The sequence below is a fragment of the Pyrus communis genome, chromosome 13, assembly GCF_041283825.1.
Source record: "Pyrus communis isolate YQ-2024b chromosome 13, ASM4128382v1, whole genome shotgun sequence".
NCBI lineage: Eukaryota > Viridiplantae > Streptophyta > Magnoliopsida > Rosales > Rosaceae > Pyrus > Pyrus communis.
In genome coordinates this window covers 19661938-19681160 of record NC_142577.1, presented here as the reverse complement: position 1 = coordinate 19681160, position 19223 = coordinate 19661938, and the positions used below count along the sequence as shown (strand labels likewise).

At 39.1% G+C, this 19223-nt stretch overlaps 2 protein-coding genes across 2 annotated transcripts; both read left to right on the top strand.

The window, feature by feature from the left end:
* On the top strand, positions 1-4884 carry LOC137736806 (uncharacterized). Its single transcript, XM_068476077.2, has 9 exons — positions 1-518; positions 1219-1280; positions 1529-1583; positions 1821-1919; positions 2160-2246; positions 2476-2592; positions 3513-3605; positions 3886-3916; positions 4467-4884. The coding sequence occupies exons 1-9, from the start codon at positions 423-425 to the stop codon at positions 4649-4651; spliced, it is 825 nt and encodes a 274-aa protein (XP_068332178.1). The 5' UTR covers positions 1-422; the 3' UTR covers positions 4652-4884.
* Positions 4885-6304: 1420 nt separating this feature from the next.
* On the top strand, positions 6305-7123 carry LOC137737998 (uncharacterized). Its single transcript, XM_068477594.2, has one exon. It carries the CDS (start codon positions 6359-6361, stop codon positions 6869-6871), a length of 513 nt encoding a protein of 170 aa, XP_068333695.2. The 5' UTR covers positions 6305-6358; the 3' UTR covers positions 6872-7123.
* The last annotated feature ends 12100 nt before the right edge of the window (positions 7124-19223 follow it).

Below are 19223 nucleotides of genomic sequence, written 5' to 3'. Positions count from 1 at the left end.
GGAACCATTTTTAATTATTTCAAACGCAACAAGACACGAACCACCACCTTCAGCCCATCAATCAAACTTACATAATTCACAAGATTTATAAATTCCCCAAAAAATAACTGCAGAAAAACTCCACCAACACACAACAAATTAATTAATCAGTAATTTTTCTACGATTTTCTGTGCCTTCCTAATCATCTGAAATTCCCAATTAATCTCGGAAGATTTCTCAATCAAATCGGACAGAGAAGATAAGAACGCAAGGAAACAATAACAGTGGGTACCCAGAAAAAAACCGAGGCAGGAAGCTCACATCTTTTGGAGCCGAATCAAATCTGGCAAACCTTGGGGGATTGAGGCCTCGCTTGTCGTTGAAGCAACCTATTTACAACGACGACGACGAGGAGTGCAGGCCTTGGCGTCGGAGGTTTTCCATGGCCTTCACTTGGGGTTCCGCGCTCAGGATCGCTCTCCTCCTCCTCCTCCTGGCCGCCGTTGCCACTGCTTGTTTTACTCTTCCCGTGGAAAAGGTTCGGTTTTTCTCGTCTGGGTCGGTTTTGTTTTCTTTTTTTGATAGCTCAATCTGTGAGTTTCTTCCTGGTGGGTTTTGTTTTCTGTTTAGTTTGCGCTATAGGGTTTCAATAGTTGGATGATTTTCTTGTGCGTTTTGATTGATTTTGATTTGGGTATGCATCTTTTTGTTGGTTGGATTATTGGATTGGTCTCACATTTCGAATTGATGGAAATGTTGGATTTTGCTTCAGCTGTGTGTGGAATTGTGTTTTCATTAGGGCGATGCTTTGGTGCTGCTTGACATGTTTTAGACGTTGACAGTAAAGTTTGAAAGGAATTTAGGGAGGTGCCCAATTTGATGGGCTCGAAACTGAGATTGCATTTTCAAGCATGCCCAAATGGCGAACTCATTTCGATTTTTAGTTCATTTGTAACTAGATTTTTGTAACACTTGAATATGGACATGGTTATAGCTTTGTTGCTCGTTAGTATAACAACAGTCACACTTCTCTTTTTAGTTTGAGACGTGACAATGCAGTAGCACTTCTCTTTCTGAATTGCATTAATTATGTCAGCTGCAATAGGGAGGGTTTTTTTGGTGGATCACTATTTTTAGACCTTTTGCTACCCCAATTTTTTGGCAATGATGCTGATACCAATGTCTCTTATGTGAACATGGTCATGTTTGTTGACTGATAAAGTAACTGCTACCTGCAGATTTTGAAGGACTTCTTATTATGGGTTGAGCAGGATCTTGGTCCTTGGGGTCCCCTTGTGCTGTAAGTAAATTGAAGGACCTTAATTTTGTTTCTACCAATCGTTCCTTTCTCTGGGTTTGGACACTGATTAATAATGATGTGCATGTTTCATTTTGATTGTTGTTAACATTTTGATCGCAATATTAAAAGTTAGTCGCAATAACAGACTGCCTACAGGTTAATTTGTCCTCAAACATGTCTTACTGGTAAAACAGTAACAGTCTGCCTCTATTTGCCTTTCAACTTATATTCCTTTGGGTAACATGCAGGGCTGTTGCATACATTCCACTAACAGTCTTGGCAGTACCAGCTTCAGTACTTACTGTAAGCATTTGTCCGATGCCTTAGCAATTGTTGTTACTGCACTGTAATTCTTGTAGAGTAATGATCTAGCATATGCTTTGCATACTTCACTTATAGTTTTCTTTTACTGTTATATTGTGCAATATCAATACATGGTCTAGGGCGAAACAGAGATGAAAGATTTTCAAAAAGAAATTTTGTATTTTTATTTAATTGCAAGTTTGCAACCTTACGCGATTCCTCATTTTAATGGTTCAGCTCGGTGGTGGTTATCTTTTTGGGCTACCTGTTGGCTTTGTTGCTGATTCAATTGGAGCCACTTTAGGTGCAGGGGCTGCTTTCCTTCTAGGAAGAACTGTATGTTTCTATCCTAAACTCTTGTATTGGAATTTCCTGGTTTTTTGAGTTTCTGAAAAAAGAGAAAATATTAATGCATTTATATGTGTGATTATTCACATGCTCTTCACTGATATTCCGTTCTCATTTCTATTCTCCCTCATTCATAGGTAAATGCTTTGTTTGTATCTTGTCCTCAGCCCATTGGTCATAAATATAGTATCTATGCTTTCTTTATCTTATTCTTGAATACCCATGCAGATTGGGAGATCATTTGTTGTTTCAAGGTTGAAGGATTATCCTCAGTTCCGGGCAGTTGCAATTGCAATTCGGAGATCCGGATTTAAGGTTTGCTTGATTCATATTTCACCTTCAAAATGTGAATTGACATTCTCAGTATGCAAATTTAATGGTGTTTCAACTTGCATCTTATTGATTAATTTACCCAAATTTAATTGTTTTACAAATAGTAAACAATGAAGCATGGAAGTAGTGGAATGTTTACAGTGTAAAATGAATATTATCTATAGTATAAAGTAAATAGATGCTGATATTATTTGTTTCATTCTTTCTACAGATTGTTTTGTTGCTTCGTCTTGTTCCCTTGCTCCCATTCAACATGCTAAATTACCTCCTTTCTGTGACTCCTGTTCCAATAGGACAATACATGCTGGCTTCCTGGATAGGGATGATGGTATTTTCTTCACCCTCATTGAGGCACTACTTTTATGTGATTCCATCCCAACATCTTGTTATTCTATTTTGTTTCTTTCTAATCTTAAGTGACGAACACAATGCTTTTTGAAGATGCATAATGGAATATTGTCATGTTTATTGTCTCTTTTTTTGGATATATATGTTGGTCAAGATGGTTGTCTTAGTGTGTCTTTATAGGAATATAATTGTATGCTTGACTAGCAAGCTTTGTTCATGTTGTGAGGTTAGCAGTTACCCCCCTTCAGTTACTCCATGTGTTATACTTTGAGCTTTTAACATGCTGCCAATTCATCCATCATGACTTCTTGTGGTGTCTTTGGATTAGTATGCGATTAACATAACTTCCTTTATTTTCTTATAAGCAACATTGTTACACTCAATTGCGAAAAAGGTTCAGCATCTTTTAGACATCGGTCATATAAATTTTTAAGGTATTACCGGAGAGTTGCATTGTGTTAAAAGGTGGTCTGCATATTCATGAACTTGTCAATTTAATATGTGATGCATATGCATGCTTCCATCTGTTCCAAGCTGATGTCAGCCTTTTGTTTGGACAATATGTAACCTCTGACTGTAAAATGTATTGGTAAAATACATGTATGAGTTCCGATTAGGGAACCTGTGTACAAATGCATGTACCTGAATCTGCAGGACTTGGATTTGCTTGAGGGAAAAATACATGTACTGTTAGAATCTTTTTGGCTTTATGGTTCTAGGTCCTACCGAGCTGAGTAGATTATCAATTGTTTGATCAACTCGTATTTTTGTTGCAACATATTTTCAGAGGACAAGTTGCCTGAGCAGGCTTCAAATACTTTAACACTTTTTGTTAAATAGATGTCTTTATCATAGATGGAGATTTTGATGTTAATGTGTTTGATATTGGTTCTGTTATAGCCAATAACATTTGCGCTAGTATATGTTGGAACAACTCTCAAGGATCTTTCTGATGTGACCCATGGATGGGGTGAATTTTCAAAGACCCGTTGGGTAAGAGTTATCTCATCTTTTATTTGTTCTGGACTGCTTGTAATTTTGTAATTTTTCAAATGATCTCACCTCAACATTGTTTACTGGGATTAAGTATCCGGGGCATGATGTGAACACGTGTCCTAAAAGGGTGCATCATAACTGTTTATTTTGGACATATAAGCTCTTTGAGAGCACAGTTTATGGATTTTCGAATGAGGCTTTGGGATATGTATATAGCATTGTTTCTTCGTTGTCTTTATCTCTGACATATGTTCACTCTGCTGTATTTTGTATGCAGGCTTTTATCATATTGGGCCTTGTAGTCTCTGGTAAGTTACAGCTGCTCAGCTAGCACACACTACCCTTTTTTTTTTTCCAGCCACCTTCTGTTCTTTTCCTTAGTGTAGTAGGAGCATCAGGACTGCTATGCTAGACCAAGATGTTTTAAGTTCTTACTATCATAACATGAAGCTTAATATACAAATGACATGTCAATGTAACAAAGAAGAAAGAAATGAGTGAAACGGGAGAACATGATTTTTGGACTTTGGAGCACTCTTAAGTTGGAATGGCAGTGTAGTTGGATTTACAGGTGTGTTGAATGGTTAAAGGTGGGGAAATTGGGACGGAAAATATATTAAAATTACCCCTAAATTTGTCATGTTGGCTTGTGTGGTAGTCATTTATTAATTGTAGTTGAACAAAGCATTTTGATATTTCCCGTAAAGATTATGGACTAAGTGAAATTGCTACTACTGAAAAGGGCTAATAAGCAAAACTTGGTTAAACAGTGTACTACAATTGAAGTTTCTGTAAATATATTGAAGTTTGAAATGTTCAGTTTGTCATCCTTTTTCTTTTTCTTTGGATTTTTTGCAGTGATTTTAATGATTTGTGTTACAAGAGTTGCCAAGGCCGCTTTGGAAAAAGCTTTGGCCGAAAACGAGGATATTGATAACATCGATATTATACCAGAGTTACCTGTTGTCTCCGAAACACCAGTGGATATCGACCAGCCTCTTTTAATCAAGATAGACGCGTCTGACGACCATCATGAGAAATGAAATCCACGCTCTTTGTAAATTCTTCTTCCCACCTCCTCCTTTCAAAGTGTTGTGCTCTATTAATACTGCAGCATCTGATAGTTATCATTTTGTTCCCTGTACAGCCTCCCATCCTTTAGATTTTGTATTTTGAACACATATGGGTTAACTTGACTATTAAGATTGAATTATTTGAGTGTAGCTTCTGTCTTTTTTCAACTTGAAATGAAAGATTAAAGAAATCATTGAGATCATTTTTGTGAGACTTGTTTGTTTGAAACGATTAATCTTTTTGCTCCCTACGCGTTAAGTGCTTATTCCGAAGGTTATATCTTTATCAGAAGATTTGTTGTGCCCTATGTTTGTCCTCTTGGAAAGTTGGTCGAAATACGAGTCGCTTCTACCATTATTATAATGTTCTTTCTGCCGAACATCGACGATCGTATTCGCTGTGGTGCCAAGGTAATGTATCCGTCGGATATGATATTGTGAGCTACAATATGTCATGGTGGGTGGGTAATAGTCCGAAATTTGAAGATTTGGTTTGGTAAGAAATGAAGAAATTGATCCACCTGCAACGTATTTTAGGCGAAAAAGTTCAACCATCAAAAACACCATCTACCCGAAAAAGTCACAAGAAGATACTATATATCACACGGGTGTATATCACCAACATCCTATAGCACTTATTGAAGTGAATCACTTGACGAGTGCTATAGGGGAATGGCGATATATATCCTCGGTTACACTCAAGTTTCTATCAAGAGTCATGACGCATGAAAGAAGTCCCAACTGCTTGTGGTCCAAATTACCGGGGTTTTAATATGCTGAAAATAGACATTGGAGTGAAATTGGGAAGCAAAAGGTGGTTGCTCTGAAACTTGAACAGGAGAATGACCAAATGGGAAGCAACATCATTTACACATGAGACCTCATCATTAAGCTTTGCGTGCAGTGTGGGTGCCATTTCTCTCTTTCTGCCTCCAAAACAAAGGAAAAAGCAGTCTACTATTTTTTTAATTAAGTTTTTGTCTCCACGTTTTCTAGGGTTGAATTTTTGGCCTTTTGGAGACCCTACCAATTCCTTAATGCAAGGGCTAACAATATTCTATCATGTCACATGATTACTATAGCCTCCCACAATTAGGAAACATTATTGTGTGAAACTAGAATACAGTCACGTGGTATATTAGAAATTAAATTTCAGTTGCTTAGCTTATCAAAATTAAATATCGACGACATATTGATCAAATATTAACAAAATAAATTATGTTTCAACGACATACTGAAACACTCATTTTCCCATTCATATATCCCATATTGAGAGTGAATGTCAATAATTTACATATAGATAACATTCGGATTGAATATACCACGTGATTATATTCCATTACTACAAAAAATAATCACAACCATCCATTCAAGTAAAGGTAGCAAATCAATCCATTAAGTTGTTAATGGGTACCCATTAAGACCCATTTAGTTTGATTTCACTTTGCATCATCATCATCGCTACGAATCTCACCTCTCTATTATGGTGATATCAAATTAAACGGGTCTTAATAGGTACCTATTAACAACCTAATGGATTAATTTGTGACCTCTACATTCAAGAATGAGAAATTATATCATGAATTCACTTTATGGGGTGACTGAGAGGTTATATATGGATTTAAAGATGCCAAATAAGGGTGGTGTGAATCTTCTGCAACACGAGAAACCAAAAAGATGCACGTTGTCTTTAAGTCCAAGGTGACCAAAGTCACCAAACATTTCAAGTCTCTGAAATCAAAGATGCCCAGATTTGGTATCTTCCCAACTGGAGGGTGCTTTGATGGATGCAGGGATCACACACAGCAATCCTCAGGATTTGGAACTAGGGTTTGGAACCTGAGTGACAAGCCTGTGGAACTGCAGATAAGAGTTGGGTCCATACTAAAAAAGGTTCACACTTTGAAACCAGGCTCCTCAAAGAGGCTGAAGTGCAAGAGCATATACAAGGCCTATATGCCCGGCGGAGAGGGCGGCGGTGGCAGCATGAGGGGCTTGCTGTATTACTATGACGAAACTTGCCACCCTTACGTTTGGATTCATGACACTGGTGGTGATACATTGAGGATGGTCAAGCAGCAGTATATCAGTCTTGAGGACCTCAGGGAGTGTTGTGAGATCAGGATTTTCAGGGATCATCAGAGAGGCTGCGTTTCGGTTCGGAAGAAACCGAGGCCGGATTTTTGCTGACGGGGTTTGTTTTTGGCATCTGTTTTTGTAAGTTTGTATGTTATGTATTTGTAATGGCATTGTAAAAGTATACTAATTTTTAATCTCTTGGGATTTTTTTTTTCCTCTTCGGGGGTTTAATTTGTTTGTTTTATTGTGTGTGATTGAAGAATTCAGATGTTTTATGGTCAAATTCTGAAGAGATGTGTAAGTAGCACAAAGATGTATATTACTGAATGAAATTGTTTCAGGTTTGGATTTGGTTTATCTTAATGTGGTGTTTGGTCATTAAGAAAAAACAAATAGGGAGAAGAAGAGAAAACTAAGAAAAATGAAAACTAAAAAACAAAATAGTAAGCAGCTAATTGACGGATGATTTATTGTTTTAATATATAATAATCTTATATATCATCGGTGATGTCATTGAGACAATATATTGATTGCAGGAGAATTTATTTAGTGATGATGCCATAATACTGCACATTTGCTGGCTTTGAACTGAAATTAGTTGGTTAGCGTGTTGGTTGTGTAGTGTGTTTTCAGAGTTGATTTTGTTGCTGGATTCTTTTTGTCAAAGGGACTCAACCAAATATTTTGTATTAAAGTAAAAAAAAGAAATTGTTGAAGAAGGCAGCTTTAGTTCTTTAAAAAAAAAATAATAAATAAATAAATAAATAAAAAAGAAACAATAGAGTATTTCGTTATCAAGAAGACAATTTTAGTTGTTTAATTATACTTAAGGTGTGTAAATACCGAAAAGTTATAAATACGGTAAGAAACATCACTTTTATGTGCTACCAATTAACGCGAATCATTCAAGTGCAACCATCAATAAAACAAACTTCCTCCCACTACTAGTCCATGAACTCTAGAATGTAAAACACCAATACTCTCACTCGAACTTCCCTCTCTTTGTTTAGGATGCCCAATTTGATGAGTACTAACTACTAACACACGGGACAAGCAATGCATTGGACAAGGGCAAAGATGGCCCGGAGGAAAAGATCCTTGGAGGATAACCAGTTATGGTATATCATTTGTACGTGAGGAGTTGGTTTTCACACCTTATTTTTAGTTTCTTACACATCTTTCTTTATGTATAGTCTTCAAATCGAATAAATCAAACAGAAATAATGAATATGTTTTTATATTGTTTGGACCTGATTTTACACCATCGACCCGAATAATCGAGGCCGTTGAGTGAGCATGTTTCTTAATCGTTAGATAAGATAATTTGCTATTGTTAAGAGATAATATTATGGTTTTTAATCATAATAATTATCTTTTAATAAATTATCTCAATTTTCTTGTACAAAATAAGTGGGATGCAAATCACAACCTCAACGTAGAAGCAAGCAGAACAGTCCGAGTTAATTTGGATTTGGTAGCAGTGTACTGTGTGAATTAGAACAGCTTGGCTTGGACTCTTCACGTGGCATAGCATGGATTTGCAAGTTTTGGATAATGGTGAATAGAAAACCTAAGTAGGTTAGGTTGATTGACAAGTAGTCATGTCACATCCCGGCCCGGGGCAGATCATTTCCCGGGCTCACTCCACTACCGTAGCACGATATTGTCCGCTTTGGGCTTACCATTCCCTCACGGTTTTGTTTTTGGGAACTCACGAACAACTTCCCAGTGGATCACCCATCATGGGATTGCTCTAGCCCCCTTCTCGCTTAACTTCGGAGTTCCAACGGAACCCGAAGCCAGTGAGCTCCCCAAAGGCCTCGTGCTAGGTAGAGATAAGAATATACATTTAAGGATCACCCCCTGGGCAATGTGGGATGTCACAATCCACCCCCCTTAGGGGTCCGACGTCCTCGTCGGCACACACGCGGCCAGGGTTAGGCTCTGATACCAAATTGTCACATCCCGGCCCGGGGCGGATCATTTCCCGGGCCCACTCCACTACCGTAGCACGATATTGTTCGCTTTGGGCTTACCATTCCCTCACGGTTTTGTTTTTGGGAACTCACGAACAACTTCCCAGTGGGTCACCCATCATGGGATTGCTCTAGCCCCCTTCTCGCTTAACTTCGGAGTTCCAACGGAACCCGAAGCCAGTGAGCTCCCAAAAGGCCTCGTGCTAGGTAGAGATGGGAATATACATTTAAGGATCACCCCCTGGACGATGTGGGATGTCACAAGTCAGAAATGAATTTTAAATGGTTTGAAATTCATTAAATGGGATCAGGATGTATGGATGAGTGATAGAATTATGACAAGAAAAGAAAGCCTAGCTAGGCTAGTTTTTAATTACGATGGGATAAGTCAAGGTGGGTTTTATTATCTTTGAAGAATCAACTATATGAAGATAGGCTTTGGCACCTATGTCGCACATTAGTTATTTTTACGAGTTTGAGTTTCAGTCGGTTTCTACTTATTATCTAGATCGTGCTAAACAGAAAATATGTTCCTATAAGTACAGACGTCGTGCAGCAGAAGGGGGACCCCCAATTCAACACACAATTGCCATGCGCAAAACCTCTCAAACATCTTGAGATTTTTTATTTTCTTTTTCCCGCCGACACACCTTCAATTTGGATAAACAGCACTGTTGTCGTAAAATCAGCCGACCGAGGAGCACATTCAGTTTGGATAAATAGCACTGCGTCGAGACCGACTGGGTACCTATCCAAGTCTCGGTTGAGAAGGGTTTTCGAATCCTTATTGGCAGAGGTCATCTTATTAGCCTTATTGGCAAAGTAAGGTGTTACAAGTTACGACATTCGGCATACTGGATGCCGAGTGATTTTATGATTGGATACTCACAAGTGAGTTTCAGAGTTCGGCATTCTGACGGCCGAACCACATTCACCATCAAGACATACATCACCTTTGAATACTTGTGTCCGTATAGTCTGGTGTCGATTCAACGTGCTTATACTCTTACAAATATAATACTGTGACCGAGTCGGGCGCCGACGATTTGTGAACTTCGCAGAACTAGCAGCCTTGTCTTCAGGCTCGCGAATCCAAAGGCTGAGATTTGTTCCTTCCTCGGCCGCAGTCGCAAGATAAAGAAGTCAGCAACGCGCTCAACGCAACATCAACAAATTTTACTCATCGGCCGAGCTCGGCCGACAAGTTGGCACGCCTCGCATTCAACCGAAGGACGTAGTTAGCTTATTAGTTACTCGGCCTGCGCACCATGTAGGCTTTGTAATTTTTAGGGTCAACATATATATACAACAATATATTTACAATAAAAGCATGAGGGAATAAGTTCATTGCGAAATCTCTATTGTCGAGAATCGAATATAAGATATTTAACTTATAAGTGAAGATAAATTATATTAAACGGTAATACTAAATGGCAACAATGGCCATGACCAAATAGGGGCGAGTGAGACTAAAAAAAATGTGTGACTATCATCATTTCCCTTGCAGCTGCGGTGATGGTGGTGGTGAAAAGGAAGGCGGATGAGCAGTTTGGGCCTTTCGAGAGACCAGTGTTACGAAAAGGCCTATGCCATCAATAGTAGACCGGGCATTGCCTGTAATCTTTGACACGAGGTTAACCTTGAAATGCAAGAAGCTTACAAAACCAGAATACATATACAATACACGCATTATTCGTCGCTAAAATGATATTTAAAAAAATTCGGTCATTTTTTAAATTATTAAACTAACAGATGCCCACACACGTTGTGTGTGAATAAATTTCATTTCATTTCATTTTTTATTTTTTGAGTATGATTAATTTTTAAATTTGTTTTAAAAAATCAGTTATGAAAAATGGGATAATGATTGGGCAGTTTTTTTTAAAGTAATTGTGACAGCCCGTCCCAAATTATTTGTATCGTAGGTGTGAAATGACGATTTTGCCCTTGGTGGGCATTTGTCATTTTGGGGTGTTGTTTAATTGTTTTTTTTTTGGGGGGGGGGGGGGGGGGGGTTGACTCTACAGGACACACACACACACACACACACCCATCCTTTTCCTTTCCTCCGTGACTCTCTCTTTCTCCTTCTCACTTGTATGGACGGTCTCTTTCTCCTTCTCACTTGTATGGACGGGACTCAAAACCCTTGCAAACGTGACGGATCGAAGTGGAAAATGGTACCTTTGTGTTTGTGAGGACCATACGAGTTCAATTATACCAAATTCAGGTAAGGAATCCTTCGATTTCACATCAAACCATGAACCTCCAATTTTGTCACTGTTCATGCATAAGTGAAATATTGATTTTTAGGGAATATTCCGTCCAAAAATGGTATATACCGTTATATATACCTGACGCCGTTAGTATATTCCGTCAAAGTTGACGGAATATTCCTTGTCTTCTCCGGTGAGTGTCGCCGGCCGCCGCCGTCTGCAACTTGAATTTTCGCCGGAAATTGGAAAATTTTCAAAACTTCATATCTTCTTCATTTCTTAACCAAATTCCTTCTTCATTTCTCAACCAAATTCCATGAAATTGGTACCAAAATGAAGCTTACAATAAGTAGAACAAAACCTTACCACTTTCAAGCCCTGAAATTCACGGAATCTCGCCGGAGAAATCTCACAAAATCCGGCCAACCTTAGAACTTACTTTCCTGACGACCACTTTCACCCAACGAACCACTCCGAGCTTCCTCAGGACCTCACTAAGCTTCCTAAAAGCTTCAAATTCCCTAAAAATCAATATTTCACGTGTGCATGAACAGTGACAAAATCGGAGGTTCATGGTTCGACATGAAATTGAAGGATTCCTTACCTGAATTTGGTATGATTGAACTCGTATGGTCCTCACGAACATAAAGGTACCATTTTCCACTTCGATCCGTCACGTTTGCAAGGGTTTTGAGTCCCGTCCGTACAAGTGAGAAGGAGAAAGAGAGTCACGGGGGAAAGGAAATGGATGGGTGTGTGTGTGTGTGTGTGTCCTGTAGAGTCAACCCCCCCAAAACAATTAAACAACACCCCAAAATGACAAATACCCACCAAGGGAAAAATCATCATTTCACACTTACGGTACAAATAATTCGGGACGGGCTGTCACAACCTACCCACCTTAAGAAAATTTCGTCCTTGAAATTACACAACAATAATAACCCAAACACTAGTAACCATAAAACAAGCGGGGATACAAATCTCTCATCTGGTCTTCCGTCTCCCAAGTAGCCTCCTCCACTGAGTGATTCCTCCACAAAACTTTCACTAAACTCACAGTCTTGTTCTTCAGAACCTTTTCCTTCCAATCCAGAATCGTTACTGGTTCCTCGTCATATGTCAAATCCGGATTTATTTCCAATGGGTGAGGAGGTATCACCTGCGACGGATCAGCAAAGTAATGACGAAGCATGGACACATGAAAAACATTGTGCACTTTAGCCAGGTCGGAAGGCAACTCAAGCCTGTAAGCAACTTTACAAATCGCTCGGTGATCTGATATGGTCTGATATACCTGGGACTTAGGTTGCCTTTCTTTTCGAACCGTACTACACCTCTCCATGGTGAAAGCTTCAGAAACAACCAATCACCAACTTTATACACCCTGTCAGTGGCATGCATGTCTGCTAAGCTCTTTTGTTGATCCTGGGCCGTTTTCAGGTTAGACTTAATTACTTGAACATTCTGAGTAGTCTCATCTACAATCTCGGGGCCCACCAAAACTCTTTCTCCGACCTCTGACCAACATAAAGGTGTACGACAAGATTTACCTTACAGTGCCTCAAATGGTGACATGCTGATACTCGAATGAAAACTGTTGTTGTAGGCAAATTCCATTAAATCCAACTGCTTGTGCCAAGCGTCGCCAAACTGCAACACCGAAGATCTCAACATATCCTCCAACGTCTGAATGGTTCTTTCTAATTGTCCATCTGTATGAGGATGATATGTTATACTGTAGTGTAATCTCGTACCCAAAGCTTCCTAAAAAGCCACCCAAAATTTAGAAGTAAATCTAGGGCCACGATCTGAGACAATACTCACTAGAACACCATGGTACTTCACAATCTTCGATATGAATAATTCAGCTAATCAGCTTAAAGAATACTTTTCCCTCATTGGAATAAAATGCACTGACTTAGTAAGCCGATCAACTATCACCCAAATGTCGTCAAAACCAATATGTGTACGCTGAAGCTTGTACACAAAACCCATAGTAATATTTTCCCATTTCCACTCTGGAACAGGAAACGGCTGCAACAATCCAAACGGCTTCTTCCTTTCAGCTTTAACCTGTTGACAAATGACACACCTACTCACATACTCAGCTATCTCTCTTTTCATACCCGGCCAATAATAATATGGTCGAATGGTATGATACATTTTACTTTAGTACCTCCTGGATGCATCACATAAGCTGAGATATATGCTTCATCAAGAATTGCTTTCTTTAATTCCAAATTATTTGGCACATATATTCTACTCTCCTGCATAAACATGCCATCCGATTCTCGAACTCTAAAGTCTTTCTTTTTCCCCTGATTCCTTACTTAAATTATTTCTTGGGTCTCTTCGTCATCCATCTGGGCTTCAAGTACACGATCAATTAAAATCGACCTAACTGGAAAATTAGCAAGTAAGGCTTCATCTCGATCTTCTACCTCTAACCTCACTCATGTTGATCTCAAGTCTGTCAGAAGAGGAACAGGAATAGCGTACAACGCGTTAACACGACCTTAAGATTTTCTGATAAGTGCATCATCTACCACATTCGCACGACCAGGGTGATAATCAATCGTGCAATCATAATCATTAAGCAGTTCCAACCATCTCCGTTGTCGAATATTAAGATCCCTCTGAGTGAAAAGATATTGGAGACTTTTATGATCCGTAAAGATCTTACATTTTTCTCCATAAAGATAATGTCTCCACATCTTCAAAGCAAAGATAATAGCGGCTAACTCCAAATCATGTGTAGGGTAATTCATCTCATGAGGCTTTAATTGTCGTGAAGCATAAGCAATCACCCTACTATGTTACATCAGCACACATCCCAGACCATTCAAGGAAACATCACTGTAGACTTCGAAATTACCACTATCATCTGGAAGTGCCAAAATAGGTGCATGAGTGAGACAATACTTCAATTGCTGGAAACTCTGCTCACAATTATCATCCTACTCAAACTTAACATCCTTCCTAGTTAGCCTCGTCAGTGGTAAAGCAATCATGGAAAAATCCGTTACAAACCATCGGTAATATCCTGCTAAGCCAAGAAAACTCCTCACCTCAGTGACGATTTGTGGCTGCTCCCAATTCTCCACTACTGCTACCTTTTGAGGATCCACCAAAATACCTTGAGCAGATATGACGTGTCCCAAAAATGCCATTTGATCTAGCCAAAATTGGTACTTGCTAAACTTAGCATATAGTTGGTGTTCCCTCAATTTTTTCAACACCAAAGTAAGATGTTGAACATGTTCAGATTTAGACTTAGAGTATACCAGGATATCGTCAATAAAGACAATAACAAACCTATCCAAATACGGCTGGAATACTCAGTTCATCAAATCCATAAAAACTGCTAGTGCATTCGTTAATCCAAATGGCATTACCAGAAACTTGTAATGACCATAACGAGTCCTGAAAGCTGTCTTAGGGACATCCTCACTATTGATCTTCAACTGATAATAACCAGACCTCAAATCAATCATGGAAAATACGTAGACGCCTAGAAGCTGATCGAACAAATCATCTATATGCGGCAATGGATAACGGTTTTTAATTGTTACCCGATTCAATTGCCGGTAATCAATGCATAGCCTCAAAGTCTCGTCTTTCTTCCTCACAAACAATACTGGAGCTCACCAGGGTGAAGTACTAGGCTGAATAAAACCTTTATCCACTAATTCATGCAACTGGATTTTTAATTCCCTCAACTCAACAAGAGTCATTCGATAAGGAGTTAAGGATATAGGATTAGTATATGGAAGTAAATCAATAGTGAACTCCACATCTCGGTTTGGCAGCAGTCCAGGTAAATCATCAAGGAAAACATCAGGAAAATGCCTGACTACCCTTACATCCTCCACTCAACAAGGAGCAACATCATCCAGCACCACATGAGCTAAGTATCGTTGGCAACCTTTTGATAACAACATTTTTGCTTTTACAGCAGAAATAACGCCATGTCTCACCCCACTCTGCTCGCCCATAAAAGTAACCACATGTAATCCAAGACGATGGAAGGTAACTGTTTTCCCGTAGAAATCTATATTGGCACGATTAAAATGCAACCAATCTGTGCCCAAAATCACATCAAAATCAACAATATCTAACAGGATAAGGTTAGCTGGCATAACTACATCTTCCACCATCACTAGACATCTTGACTTGATTATGGGTACATTAAACATCCTTGGTTATTTTGCTAGAGTATTGATTGATTGTGGTGCTACACATTCTGTTATTTCTCATACATTTGTTCAAGTGACGCAACCTCACCCTACACCTCTAGGGTATGATTTAGAGTTTGCTATGCCTAGAGGGGAGAGATGTTATGTCGACTTCCCTAATGCCGTTAGGGTTACCACACGCGTGCTAGGCACGTGCCCGCGCATGGCCGGCGCGTGGCGGCGCGTGGGAGGTCAGAAAATTATTTTAAAAATATAACGATGTTCGTGAGGTTAAGTAGATCATGTTGGTATATCCAAACACCCCATTTGAGCATTGTACGAGATGTTATTACCTAGTTTTGGCTATGTGCTTTAAATTGATGTTTTTATAGTTGTTTCGCATATAGGTGAGACTTATCCTGAGGACAAGCGCAGTCACTCAAGGCTCGGGGGTTACGACCCTTCCACATACCAGTGAGTGGGCTTTTGGTTTTCCATATATACCTATATACTTGTGGTTTTTCCCAGAAAATGAAATTGAATGTTTATATGGTTTAAATGCCATGCATAGTCTTTGCCTATTTTAATTATGCATTAGTAGTTGCATATATTTTTTATTGGTGCTGCGGACGCACAGGTAAATGCCAAGTAAGTTTATAGATTATGGTTGTGAATTAGTGGTTATGTGAGATACATTGAGAGCTCATAAACCTGCACCCCGGTGTTAGTGCTCCCACCCAGAGTAGGGCAGAGTCATTCACGTGATGTTCACCTCCCGCACACGCTTATCTTGGATCAAAGTCAGGTGCACAGTCCTGTCGTACAGACCACTTTAGGTAGTTCCAACTCGTAGGTGACTCGTGATTATTCGCACAGTCTTCACGTGATCGTAGCACTTGAGCTTATTTATTTACACCCAGTCCTGTCGTACAGACCACTTTAGGTGGTTCCGACTCGTGTGCAGGTGTAGTGATTGAGTTGTGGATTTAAGCTCTAGATTTAGCCATACAGGTCACGTTAGGTGACTCTGGCTGACATATTTTCTGCATTGATTGACATTACCTGGGTTACTTACATCATGTGCTGAGTTAGTTGACATGGCTTACATACATACATATTTGTGAATGTTGCTACTCTGAGTATGGTTGTGATATATTTATATATCTTATTTTTTTGGGAAATTATATAGGTTTTGCGGAGAGGGGTTAGAACTTTTGAGAATGAAATGATTTTGAAAAGTTTTGTTTTTGCCCACTCACACTTTCTGTTTTGCGCCCCACCAGGTTCTAGTTAGAAGCGCTTTGGTGGCTCCCGAGGACTTGACGGTGGTTCTGACAGAACAACACAAATGTAGGATCACTTTTGGATGTTTTATAATTAGTATTCGTTCTTCTGGACTGCACTTAGGCTTTTTGTGCTCTGATTATGTTTATCACACTTAGTATTGCACTAGTGGGTTATTTTAACTAGCTTATTTAGTAGTTTGGTTTTTATTTATTCGTAATTGTTTTTATTATTTTGCTTCCGCACTGTACACATGACTACATCACCCTTACATGACGGCCAACATGCCTTGATTTCGGTCAGGGTGTGTCAGTTTGGTATTAGAGCCTAGTTTGGCAGTCTTGCATATCTTGTGAGTGTTCTAATTGTTTTGATGTCTTCTGTCAAAACCACCATCAAGTCCTCGAGAGCCACCAAAGCGCTTCTAACTAGAACCTGGAGGGGTGCAAAACAGAAAGTGTGAGTGGGTAAAAATAAAGCTTTTCAAAATCATTTCATTCTCAAAAGTTCTAACCCCTCTCTGTAAAACCTGTATAATTTCCTAGAAAAATAGGATATATAAATATATCACAACCATGCTCAGAGTAGTAACATTCATAAATATGTATGTATGTAAGCCATGTCAACTAACTCAACACATGATGTAAGTAACCCAGGTAATGTCAATCAATGCAGAAAATATGTCAGCCGGAGTCACCTAACGTGACATGTATGGCTGAATCCAGAGCTCAAATCCACAACTCAATCACTACACCTGCACACGAGTTAGAACCACTTAAAGTGGTTTGTACGACAGGACTGGGTGTAAATAAATAAGCTCAAGTGCTACGATCACGTGAAAACTGTGTGAATAATCGCGGGTCACCTACGAGTCGGAACCACCTAAAGTGGTATATGCGACAGGATTGTGCACCTAACTTTGATCCAAGATGAGCGTGTGGTGCAGAAGGTGAACATCACGTGAATGACTGTGCCTTACTCTAGGCGGGAGCACTAACACCGGGATGCAAGTTTATGAGCTCTCAATGCATCTCACATAACCACTAATTCACAACCATAATCTATAAACTTACCTGGCACTTACTTGTGCGTCCGCAGCACCAATAAAAAATATATGCAACTACTAATGCATAATTAAAATAGGCAAAGACTATGCATGGCATTTAAAACATATAAACATTCAATTTCATTTTTTGGGAAAAACCATAAGTATATAAGTATATACGGAAAACCAAAAGCCCACTCACTAGTATGTGGAAGGGTTGTAACCCTCGAGCCTTGAGTGACTGCGCTCGTCTTCAGGATAGGTCTCACCTATATGCGAAACAACTATAAAAACGTCAATTTAAAGCACATAGCCAAAACTAGGTAATAACTTCTCATACAATGCTCAAATGGAGTGTTTGGATATACCAACGTGATCTACTCAACCTCACTAACATCCCTATATTTTTAAAATAATTTTTTGACCTCCCACGCGCCGCCACACGCCGGCCACGCGCGGGCACGTGCCTGGCACACGTGTGGTAACCCTAACGGCGTTAGGGAATAATCCGTCCAAAAATGGAATATATCGTTATATATACCTGACGCCATTAGTATATTCTGTCAAAGTTGATGGAATATTCATTGTCTTCTCCGGTGAGTCTTGCCGACCGCTGCTGTTAGCACCGCCGTCTACAACACGAATTCTCGCCGGAAACTAGAAAATTTTCAAAACTTCATATCTTCTTCATTTCTTAACCAAATTCCATGAAATTGGTACCAAAATGAAGCTTACAACAAGTAGAACAAAATCTTACCACTTTCAAGCCCTGAAATTCACGGAATCTCGTCGGAGAAACCTCACAAAATCCGGCCAACCTTAGAACTTGCTTTCCCGACGTCCACTTTCACCCAACGAACCACTTCGAGCTTCCTGAAGACCTCACAAAACTTCCTAAAAGCTTCAAATTCCCTAAAAATCAATATTTCACTTGTGCATAAACAGTGACAAAATCGGAGGTTCATGGTTCAATGTGAAATTGAAGGATTCCTTACCTAAATTTGGTATGATTGAACTCGTATGGTCCTCACGGACACAAAGGTACCATTTTCCACTTCGATCCATCACGTTTGCAAGGGTTTTAAGTCTCGTCCGTACAAGTGAGAAGGAAAGAGAGAGTCACGGGGGAAAGGAAAGGGATGGGTGTGTGTGTGTGTGTGTGTCCTGTAGAGTCAACCCCCCAAAAACAATTAAACAACACCCCAAAATGACAAATACCGACCAAGGGCAAAATCATCATTTCACACCTACGGTACAAATAATTTGGGACGAGCTGTCACAGTAATGCTATCTACACATCCATTTTTAATTTTTACACACTCCTCTTAATATGTATAAGTGAATTTTATATGTTAAAATTATGTGTAAAATCTATATAAATAAACTTCTATTAAGCATGAAACGTATATCGTTCATTGAATTTTATGAAATTTAATGAATCAGTGAGACGTGTTTGAAAAATGAAGATATTTTGTAAAAAAGGTATGTACGTGTATAATATGTAGACCTAACATTCGTGTCGTGTTTCTCGTGTTCGTGTCATACCTAATAGCTTAACTAGTCGTGTCGTGTAACATCCATTAAAATAAACTGGTAATATGACTCGACCTGAAATCGACCCGTTAATATTATCAGGTAATATGACCCGACCCAGTACCCGTTAAGAAAAAATATATTTAAATCAATAAATAATGAAAAAGAAAAACATAATTTGACCCAAAAAAATGTAAAACATAATACCTAATTAGTATATACATACCACATTGT